At 39.3% G+C, this 11779-nt stretch overlaps 1 protein-coding gene across 3 annotated transcripts in view; it reads left to right on the top strand.

Annotated features, from left to right (window-relative positions):
* The first annotated feature begins 8043 nt into the window (after nt 1-8043).
* Nucleotides 8044-11779, top strand: part of PIK3C3 (phosphatidylinositol 3-kinase catalytic subunit type 3) — a 154629-nt gene continuing 150893 nt past the window's right edge. For all 3 annotated transcript variants that reach the window (XR_003793238.1, XM_029221215.1, XM_029221225.1), the window contains exons 1-2: nt 8044-8202; nt 11190-11378. Coding sequence is in view for 2 of the 3 variants with exons in the window: in XM_029221215.1 (XP_029077048.1) it covers nt 8135-8202; nt 11190-11378 (257 nt within the window). In the remaining variant the exon portion in view is untranslated. The remainder of the gene's footprint in view (nt 8203-11189; nt 11379-11779) is intronic.

Raw genomic sequence — 11779 nt, 5'->3', positions numbered from 1 at the left:
TTCTGCTGATAAGAGAGGTTTAGTCAATGCAGATACATAGCACGCGGTAGAGGGAGAAGGGGGGCTAAAGAACAGAGAAAATTTTTTATGTTTAATTTTTCCTTGTCTTGCCATAAAATATGAATATTATTTCACAGAGGGAAGAGGTGACTTTTTAGGGAGAAGACAGCATAAGCAACAAATATGTGGGGAAATACAGGTTGTAAGAAGACTGCAGTTGTCTGGAGCCTAAGCAGAGGGTCCATCTTGAGAAGCAGTAGAAAACAACATGCCAGAAGGAGGCTAAAGGAAGAATCTGGTAGATAAAGCAGTCCCTGGCAAGAGACCTGATTTTTATTCCAACAAATGTGATGAGGCTTTAAGGGTTTTGAGCAGGGGAGCGACAAACTTGTAATATATATTAAATGTATGCATGATAGAAAAAAATAGAATGGACCCTTATCCTGACTTATTAGAAACTCTATTAGAAAATTTTGCTCTTTTTAAGAAGTATTAAGAAGACCCTCATAGCACAGAGGTGGCCTTTAAGAAATGCAAAGAGATATGGGAAAGGAATGGCACAGGGGAGAAGCAGAGAGAAGCCAAAGCAGATCATAGCTTCCTAGGAAGCGCAACCATAAATTTAATTTGGTGCCTGTCAGCATCAGAGGTCCATCTCCTTTATAAAGTCTTATGGAACACTGTACTCAAGTTCCAACTTTATAATTATCAGTATGACCTTGGCAATTTTCTTTATCTCTGCAGGACTCAATTTCCGTGTTTCTAAATGAACCGGAATGGACGGTGCCGATTAGTACTGCTCAAGACAGACTTAGCCTCAATCACTAGAAATGAAACCTCTCAGGCCCCACCACCCAAGCCTGCTGAAACAGAATCTTCATTTGGTGAATCATATGCACACTGGTCTAGAGAAGCTCTTCATTCTCTTCTGAGAACAAATACAGTCAAATCTCATTATTCACAAATTCTGTATTTGAAAATTAACTGGCTCACTAACATTTATTTGTATTTCCAAAATCAATACTTGCAGCCATTCATGGACATGCATGGAGCAGTGAAAAATTAGAGTCACCCAACATACATGTCTCCGGCTGAGATCAAACAAAGAAACGCTCTGCCTTCTCATTTCAGCTCTCGTACTGTAAAGTGGCCTTTTTGCTATTTAGTGTCATGTCGTGGCTTTTTTGTTTGTTGTTTTTGGTTTCTGTGCTTTTTATTAGTGATTTCACTGTTTAAAATGGCCCCCAAGTGTAGTGCTGAAGTGCTGTCTAGTGTTCCTACGTGCGAGAAGAATGTGACGTGCCTCATGGAGAAAACACATGTATTAGGTAAGCTTCACTGGGGCATGAGTTATAGTGCTCTTGGCCATGAGTTCAGTGTTAATAAATGAACAATGTATATTAAATAAGGTGTCTTTAAAAGAAACATAGATAAAACAACATTACATATGTTTATGTTTGATAAAAATGTGATCAGAGGCTTGCAGGAACATAAGCCTTTAATTTCACTATGAACAATGTTTCAATATTCACTAATTCTGTGCACTGTGATTTTATAGATCATAACTGCCATTAGCAACAAGAATCAATTCTACTACTGGGTGAAGATAAAGGCAAAATCTGAATATAGAATAAGAGAAAGGATATCATTCAGAATTGATATGTTCAAACAAACATTGAGAGACAAATAGAAAATAATTTCAAAAAACAACTAAAACTTAGCTCCAATTTTAAATAGTCCATGAAGTCCTGGAAAGCCTCCCTTTCCTCTTAACGCCTGTAAAGAGCCCTGGTATGGAATAGCATTTCTGTGTTTTGTCTCTGTTGGTTTGCTTCTGAGTATAATCTGAAACTGGCTTCATACACGGAGGGCAAGGAGAGACCAAAGAAAGAGGCAGCTCTTGGTAGGTGGTGCTCCCAGGAGTGGATCTGCTCTACCCACCAGCATCTTAAGAATTTATAGAGAGGCCTTGATGGGGTTCAGTCACATACACCATCCAATGTGGTCTCAACAACACATTGCTCTCTCAGTGCTGTATCCTTGAACCTGGCTCTCACTGTGGGAACAGTGGGAAGAGCACACGTTCCAAGGATGGGGGAGGGGCAAAGAGCCTCCTATCGCCCAGGTCCAGCTCTAGGAGTGACCAGTGGTCAAGTCCTCTCCTGACCTCCTCCAACAGTCTTTTTTTTTTTAATCTTTATTTTTGGTTGTGTTGGGTCTTCGTTGCTGCACGCAGGCTTTCTCTAGTTGCGGCGAGCGGCGGCTACTCTTCGTTGCAGTGAGAAGGCTTCTCGTTGAGGTGGCTTCTCTCGTTGTGGAGCACAGGCTCTAGGCACGTGGGCTTCAGTAGTTGCGGCACGTGGGCTCAGTAGTTGTGGCTCATTGACTCTAGAGCACAGGCTTAGCAGTTGTGGCACATGGGCTTAGTTGCTCCGCGGCATGTGGGATCTTCCCGGACCAGGGATCGAACCCGTGTCCCCTGCATTGGCAGGTGGATTCTCAACCACTGCGCCACCAGGGAAGCCCCCTCCAACAGTCTTTAAGACAGAAAGAGAGACAAAGTTTCACCTTTGGCCTATAGGCAGACTAATTTTCCCTGAGATGAAAGTTCAAGTGTTTTAGTTCTCACATTCTCTAATTTAGTTTTTCTCTGCCTATTCCCTCATCAAATCCAAACTCCAGCCTAAGCATTCCTCTCTGAAAAGAGTATTAACTTTCATAACTCTCACACTAATGCACAGCTCAAATCCAAGCTGACTTTCAAGCAAGCAATTCTCCTTCTTTTCCTTCCTCTTTTTCATTCCAAGGTTTCTTTTAGTGTTTACATAAGATTTTTGTTTTGTTTTTCACTGAAAGATAAATTCTTACAACACAGTGAAGTCTTTCCTCCTTTTTAGGGTCTCTGCCACTCTTTCCCTGTGCTTTTATAGAATCTGGGTAGGTGGCAAAGTGACTTAGAATGACTCCAGGGATCCTGAGGAATTAGTTGTGTCACTAATTACTGTCTATGGACTCAGGCTCTGATTGCTCCTCTTCCTTTTGTCTCAGAGAAGCAAGTCTGAATGTTGGGTCAACAACTTTTCTGTGATTAAATATTCATGCACAAACACAAATGCATACAAGCAAGGCAATAAGAAATGCCAAAAATAACAGCAGCATCTCTGTCCTTTGGAGCATGTAGAAGCACAAGGAAAGAATGAACACAGACCAGAATTGCAGATCAAACATAATGTGGGCTGAGGTTGTACTTATTGTAATGGGTTTTCTAACAACAGTGGGTTCTCGGAAATGTCTGAAGTCATTATCATCCCACAATATTTATAGAACAAGTGAAATAAAGCTCTTTGTCACCTATGATATTAGAGGATAGGTTGCATGTGACATAGGAAACATACACAGAGGGATGCCAGGGTTGGCACCACATGCAGATGAGGTATACTATCCTCTAGTGAGATTGGACAGACCAATGTCTAATCCAATGCTTGCTGTAGCTCTTGGCACATTTTAAGCAGTCAGTAAAAATTTGTTAAATAAATGGATGACCTGTAAAGATGCTGAGTGGACCGAAATCTCCTCCCTCCATGGAGTTAATCTGTAACGAGTCAAGACGTTTACCTGAGAGTATAATCTATAGAGAGGCGGAAGGATCAATAGCAGTGCTAAATAACACCAAGGATCCTATAGAAATTGCCATTAATATTTTTTCTGTTGCAGAAAGTAAGTTTAGGAATTATTCTGGAATATTCCTTCATAGGTTGGTAAAATATCATGTGTTTTGAAGTCAGACACATCTGGCTCTGCCATCTATTAGCTATCAATCATATATAAATCACCTAACCTATATTAGAGTTACTTTTCTGTAAAATAGGGTAATGGCACCTACTTCACTATTTTGTTGAAATAATTAAATAAAGTAATATATGAACTGGCCTAATGTGCTGACAGATAGTAGCTTTTCAAATGCTGGATTATTTCCTACTTTCCTTATTCAATATCTGCTCTGTGCCAGGAACTAAAGTAGAATACAGTGGTAAATAAAATTCACACAAACCCTTCCCTTGCAGAGCTTGTAGTCGAGTGAGACAGCATCGACTGAATAATTATGATAGAACCTCTTGAAAATACTATGGAAGAATAATACAGGAGGAACAGATTTTCAAGTGAGGTGACTTAAACTAGTGTTGGGGAGGAAGGTGAGGTCAGAAGAGGCTTCTCTGAAGCAGCGATCTCAGGCTTGCAATACACAAATCTAATAGTTTTTTAGCAAGGGTAGGGGAGGAGGATGGAGACTTTCTCAGGGTCTAGTACGTTTTGTAAAAGCCCAGAGTTTATAGGGCTCAGAGTTTTTAAAATCTTTAAAAATCTTGAATCAAGAGAATATAAATAACACCAGATATTTCTCACAGCTTTATAGTTCTCCTTTCCAAGGTCTGAGTACTAGAGATCACTCCTCTTATTGAGTGACGGGGGTGAGGAGGCAAAAATCGCTCAACCCACAACCATGTTCCTTGGGTATGACCTGATCATGCTTTCTGGGAGAGATATGATCCAATTCCTCTTTTATAGCTGAGATTCTTGACAGTGATGTCATTCAACTATCAGGATTTTTTCCTCACTTGTGACACCGAGAGAAGAGCTTCTTTTATTACAGAGTAGAAGGAGCTCACACACAAAATATACTTTTATTATTTTTCAGAAAATGCATTCTTTTGATCCTTTCCCTTTTGCAGCTGATAGAAATTACCTTTTTGAATGGAACCACCCAGTCTTTGTGGGTTCCTACTCCAGGATCACTAAGAGACATTCTCAAGCCCATCTTTTCCACACTGTCACTTGAAAAATGGCCATAAGTCTTGGCTTACGATGTAGGATTTTTCAAGTTTCCTGACAATGCTGTCTGTTCTATCATGTGATTAGGTTCTAAACTCCTGGAGTTTCTAGAAAACTTGTAAAGGCAATTTTTTTAATTGGAGAAAAAGCAGTTATGAGGTTATTTTAATCTCACGATATCATAGTCATTTTATCTTGATGGAAGGCCAATAATAGATGGTTGCTTTTCTAAGCTACAAGTCAATTTTTGTGTGTGTGTGTGTGTGTGTGTGTGTTACACGGGCCTCTCACTGTTGTGGCCTCTCCCGTTGCGGAGCACAGGCTCTGGACGCGCAGGCTCAGCGGCCATGGCTCACAGGCCTAGCTGCTCCACGGCATGTGGGATCTTTCCGGACCAGGGCACGAACCCGTGTCCCCTGCAACGGCAGGCAACTCTCAACCACTGTACCACCAGGGAAGCCCACGAGTTAATTTTTTATTACAAGCTAAAGAGAATAAATTGGGTGCAGAGCTGACAATTATCATGACAGGAATCCTGGGCAACTAGAAGGAACAGACCATTATCAACAAGTTTCTCAACCAACATTAAGATTTGTATTTTGAATAATTAAACATGAAATTGAAAAAAGATGACAAAGGAAACACAGAATAAAAACTGCAACTACAAAGGTGAATTACGTATGAGACAAAATAGTCAACGAAGTAGCCTACCACACAAAGAAAACACCTATGCAAAAAGTTATTTTCCTACAGACAGTCAGTGGTCTGTGGAGCTGTGGGTTCTTGCAATGCAAACTGTGTTCTATAATTATAAGTGTCTGTTATATTTATGAGTTCACATGGGAAAGATTACATGGGAAAGAAAACATCATTTCTTTCCTTTCAGAATAAGATGCCTAAGACTTCCATTTCCCATGGTCTTGCTAACTGGAGTCTGATACTCAGGTCTGCTAACCACACCTTCCTGATCCATGGTTGGTCCAGGAAAGGCATTGACAGTTTTGGTTTCTGTGACTTTTAAAATGCTTCTGCGACCTGCCAGAATCCTCCTCACTGGCACATTAGTTTTCCTTGTTTTTTTTTTTTTTTTTATGTGTGTGTGTGGTACGCGGGCCTCTCACTGTTGTGGCCTCTCCCGTTGCGGAGCACTGGCTCACCGGCCTAGACGCTCCGCGGCATGTGTGATCTTCCCGGACTGGGGCACGCACGAACCCATGTCCCCTGCGTCGGCAGGCGGACTCTCAACCACTGCGCCACCAGGGAAGCCCAGTTTTCCTTGTTGCATTAATGTCTTTGACAGTTACAGTCCAGTCTTCTAAGATTCTCCCATAATACATTCTTAATGTTGTTTTTTCTTGATTACCTTTAAAAAGTTAATATAAGTCTATCCTGGATCCTATGAATGAATATCTTGGAACTAAGTATTGATATTTCATTTTTATATCTTTATCTGTGTTCTGCCTTTGACTGTGTTGGGACTTTAACTGTTATGGGCTAATGAAAAAAGGACAGAGATAGACCTAAGACAAAAAATGCTTTGGGGGCCAAGTAAAGGCCAAATACCATCATGGTACTTATACTAATGAAGAGTTCATAGTAATTTGAATAGAAAATGAGGCAAGAAAATTGAAGTGCCATGTGGTATACAGCAGTATAGATGCCTTGCATTTCAAAGAACCAGTCCTGTAAGAGTAGTCGATGCCATATTCATGTTGTAGGCAATAGAGTTTCAGCAAAAAGGCTATGTATTGTATTAAGGTTGTTAATTTGAAGTTTTTATATTTAATTTGTAAATTTGATTTTTAAATAATTTATAAGAAATATATACGTCTGTACTTATATGAAGTTTACTCAGGTTTATATATTAAATAACATTATAAAAAAAGTAATTTAAGTCAGCACTGGGATCAGAAAATTTAGTTCTTTACAAATTGTCAATATTTTATTCAAGTTTGAGAAACCTGTTTCACATCAGACCTGACATCCACCGCTGGAATTATGCCATAGACATGGCACTTGTAACTATTTGTTTTACTGTTGGGAGCTCTGATGATTAGAAAGTTCAAGTTTCTTTGCTTGCTGAAATTACATTTCCTGTAAGTTCCAACCATTGGTAATAGCTATACTTAGGAACAAATCAAGCTGGCTCTCTTTTTGTCAGAACTGTAAGTAATAGGAGAATAACTATCATGCTTTTCCCTAGTGTTGCTTCCACACATATTTTTGAAAATTTACTTGGGACAAAACATTGTGCATTAGCAATCGTTTTTGGATTTCTAGGTTAAACAGCTACACTCCTTTCAATCTTTCCTTGAAAGCTTTTTCTTCTCCCCTAATTATAGTAATTTATATATACTCTAGCAATGTCCCTCTTACAATGTGGCACCTAAAAATAAATACATAGAAAACAGAGAATTTATTGAATATCACCCATAATAATGAATAGGAATTATTAAACTCAACAATGTATTAGGCACCAAGGAGGCACACTATTCTTGCCAAGAGTTTTGGATCTAGTTGGAAATGCACATTACAATTTTACATACTATTAAATATAAAAATAAACATTGTAGGAGTTTAGAGGTCAGAAATCTGAGTCCTAGAGCTGTTACTGGATGTTTCTAGGTTCTAACAAGGGTTACGTCTTCAAAGGTACATTGGGTCTGAATACACCCTGTGTAAACAAGCACCCAAGTACTTTGATTAAAGTAGACTATATATTTGTAAGTCCTTCTTCCACTCTTTATAACGGAAAGAGGAAATCTTTGCTTGAGATAGCAAATACATGATTAAATCTACACGTTTTGGAAGGGGCCCTGAAATTTAAACTTGTTAAAACTCTAATTCCTGTGATTGTTCCCTGGTTAACCAACCTCCAGCCAGTGAAAGTTGTGATAATTCTTTTTGAACTGCATTTCCTTTCGGACTGATTTTAGAAACAGCTCAGGCTCAAAAGACAGTTTCTTATTTTCTTTAAAAAACAACAACAAAAAACAAACAAGAAACAAACCACCGCTAACACTGGAAGAACACAGGAAGTCTGGTACGTAATCAAATAGGAGGCGTTCCCGGAATTCTATTTACACTCAAGAAGATGGTGGGCTCCCTTTGCACATGCGCAAAGAACGCTTGGAGGGGCGGGCAGTTCCGCTGCGTGGGGTCGCACTCCCGGCAGGGATTGGCGGAGCCAGGGCTGAGAGGCGGAACCGGAAGAGCCTGTGTTGTGCGGCTCTGCAAATTCAGTGCCGGAGTCGTCCCAGCTCCCCGTTTTCAGCATTTGGTGTTGCTCTTGGCCGGCGGTGCCATGGGGGAAGCGGAGAAGTTTCACTACATCTACAGTTGTGACCTGGACATCAACGTGCAGCTTAAAATGTAAGAGAATCTGGGGACCGGGACTGGGATTGCTGAGCTTCAGGGGCGGGGAGGCAGGGGCCTGTGGGTTGGGGAGAGAAGATGCTTATTAGCTTGATGGTCGGCCTGCGGACGGCCCGGAAGGCTGAAGCCAGGGAAACGGAGGTGAACGGGAGTTTGGAGAGGGGCCGTGTGCGCGGACTGAGGACGTGGTCTCAGTGAGCAGGACAGCTATAGGAATAAATTCGTAAGTCCCACAGGGTTTATTTTGAAGAAAGCGTTTTGCTGTTCACTACAACCTTTTGTGGGATTATTACCGTCTCATCTTACAGATAAGAAATCAATTCTTGGTTAAATCGTCGTCCTGCCGTTAATAATTGGAAGATCTTACTTTAAAACGGGGCTGGAAGGTGGAATAGAGACTGAAGAAATTATGAAGAGGTAGATACAGGCAGATAAGGTAGCTGAGCACATGGAGGTAGTACTAAAAACACGAGAGGTGATAGAGGATTAGGTTGAGTCTTACGACAGTCTGGCATTGCTTAGCCAGGGAAGTTGGGAGTCAGTCAAAGGTGAGGAGGGCTCCAGGTGTAAAGGGACTAGAATATATAAGAGAGCCTTGCAGGAAAATCTTGGGGTATCACAGTTGAAGTAAAGGTCCAGGGCATGACATTTTGAGATGAGAATAATGGAACTGAGATAGGGAACAGGTAGCGCCAAGTTGGAAATTATGTCCATTGGCAGTCTCATAGATGTATTTTCATATGTGAAAACTATTATAAATTATCACAGATTATTAATCCCAACATCATTCATCATATGTTTTAATCAGTATTCAACAAATGTGCCTCAGACATAGGGCTACATACCTGTAGTAAATACATTTTCTGAGTCATTAGATGCTCCTTTGAATGATTGTTTCCAGAAGTTACTTACTTCAGACTCTGACAAGTCCTTTACTGTTCATTTCGTGGTGGTAAGAATAATATGCCAAACTGTACCTTTGTATAATACTTTACACACCCATTTAAAGTAATTGTACAGCATACACCAGTAGATGTTATACAGGACCTGTATTGCCATCATCTGGTAAAGGACTTTCCTTCAGTCTTATTCCTCTCAGTATTTCTTGGACATATGAATTTTTTTTTTTTGCAACTTTTGAACATTAAAAGGAAAGAAGAAAAATTTTTTTTAAATTCGTCCATTATTAACAGACACACATTGAGTATTTTGAGGAAAAGGTAAAGCATAAATTAGAAGTTTGGCAAAATTCAGTACAAACCACCTTTTAGCGTCTGAGACTAGTTTTGGGGAGGGCAGGAAGTATCAGTTTAGAATCATATAGTCAGAGAATAGTAAATTTTAAAATTCTGTTTATGTTCCCCAGGCCTTTTCATCTGTTTCTGTGGTTTTAATAAAACTTGCACTTTGATGTCTGTTTTCTTAGTGCCATAGTTGAATATCAAACTGCCCTCAAGACATGGTCACTTTGGATGTCCCAAAGCACTTTAAAAGCAACTTGTCCAAAATGGAGCACATCATTAGCATGCCCTCTAACTCTTATCTTCTCTCACCCTATTTTGGTGATTGTTAGCATCATTCATTGATTTTGGTTAAGACAGGAAAGGAGTCATACAGATTCATACAGACACCCCCTCTCACCTTCTCTGTTTAATCCTTTACAAGTTGTCTTGAATCTACCTGCTCAGTATCTTTGATCCATGCCCCCTTTAAACCCCATTGCCCTAGCCTTAGTCTACCCTTTTCCTTTTAATTTTGATTGAAAGTCTTCCAACTGATCTTGCTTTCAGTCCCACCTATCCATTACTTTCTTATACTCCTGCCAAAGTATCATAAACACAAATCTGATTATATTTCTCTCAATTCAAATTGTTCAGTTAACAGGTTTTTGAATTTTCATTTTGCGTGAGGCACTGTACTGAATTTGGTGGCTACTTGGCTACATTGCCCCCCTACACTTCATTCTCATCTCTAGCTTCTTCTCCACGAGCTTTATGCTTTAGCTATACCAACCTGTAGTTCGTCAGACACACTATCTTGCCTTTTTGCAGTTGTATATGCTGTTCTTTTATTCTGGGATGACTCTGCCTCTGGCTCTCATCTTTCATATATTGTTCAGGCTCATTTCAGGCATCCATCTGGGTTACGAGCCCTACCTCCAAGCCACGCTAGGTGCTCCTGAGACTTTCTGATATATCTTTCGGTAATGGGAAGAACATTGGCTTTGGCTTCCTCTGTCCTGGTTTTTATTCTCAGCTCTGTTACTTACTTTGTGATTCTGGATAATAAGCTTGATCTCTGAGTCTGCTTCATGTTTTATAACATGGTAATATGGTGAAAAGTAAGTAAGAAAGTCTCTATAAAATGCCTGGCACAATATATGATGTAATCTTGATTTCCAAGTAATGTTCCTACCTCTTTTATAATTTTATGCATATCTTTTTACTACTTAAAACACTGTATTTCTTAATTTAAATAACTGATTAGATAATATATCTACATAGTAAAAAAAAAATGAAAGCATAAAAAAAATACGCGTTAAAAGTAAGTTTTCTCCCTAGAGCAAGGACTTAATATTTTCCTGTAACACTGTATTGTTTATCTTGTCTTTCATTTCTGGACTTCTATGCTTAGTACAGTAAATGTTGTTGAAAGACTGCAGGAATAAGTGGTCAACTTGAAATTAATAAAATGAAGCTAATGCTTGGAAAGTTGGTGACATCTAGACGGTAGACACAAGAGTTGATGACAGGGTTTAAAATTAAGAAGCCTAAAATAAAGAAATACGTTAATGAAGTTAGGAATGATCTTAGGCATGTTAGTATTTTAGGAGACCTTTAGTAAATGAAAAAATGACTTTAATTTCATCTATAGGAAAATGTTCAGGTAGCATAAGGTTACTGTGACATAACCATAAACTCCTAGTATTTATTGTGTTTGTCTTTTAAAAATGTGTCTAAACATTATTGCTTTTATGCTTTCAGAGGAAGTTTGGAAGGGAAGAGAGAACAAAAGAGTTATAAAGCTGTTCTAGAAGACCCAATGTTGAAGTTTTCAGGACTGTACCAAGAAACATGTTCTGACCTCTATGTTACTTGCCAAGTTTTTGCAGAAGGGAAGCCTCTTGCCTTGCCAGTGAGAACATCCTACAAAGCATTTAGTACGAGATGGAAGTAAGTTGTTTTCTTGAATATGGTGGGTTCCAGACTATTCTCCCATTTCTTTATAGATGTTGAAAGTATTATTTGGGATTACAGAGGAATTAAATTCTTTATTTAATACCTATAAGCAATGATCAAATAGTTTAAAGTAGGAACCTACTCAGATAAAGTAGGTGGAAGTGAATTTATTTGCCTAATTGAGGTGGAAGTGAATTTATGTTTGTATTGAGTATATTGACATATTTTTATGAGAACTTGACTGATTCACAAAATGACCCAAACCAAAAACACGTCTCTAAATTTGCTCCCATTCTATGCCCTTGAACACAGAAACACTTTTGGATAGTCTGAGATGTTGTCTAAGCTGATGTTTGGAACTCAGATCTTTAGAGAGAGATATGTTGTCATCTGTT

The sequence above is a fragment of the Monodon monoceros genome, unplaced genomic scaffold, assembly GCF_005190385.1.
Source record: "Monodon monoceros isolate NGI ecotype Baffin Bay Population unplaced genomic scaffold, NGI_Narwhal_1 Super_Scaffold_1, whole genome shotgun sequence".
Classification (NCBI taxonomy): domain Eukaryota; kingdom Metazoa; phylum Chordata; class Mammalia; order Artiodactyla; family Monodontidae; genus Monodon; species Monodon monoceros.
Note: the sequence above shows the minus strand (reverse complement) of the source record. Positions and strands in the feature narration are given on the sequence as shown.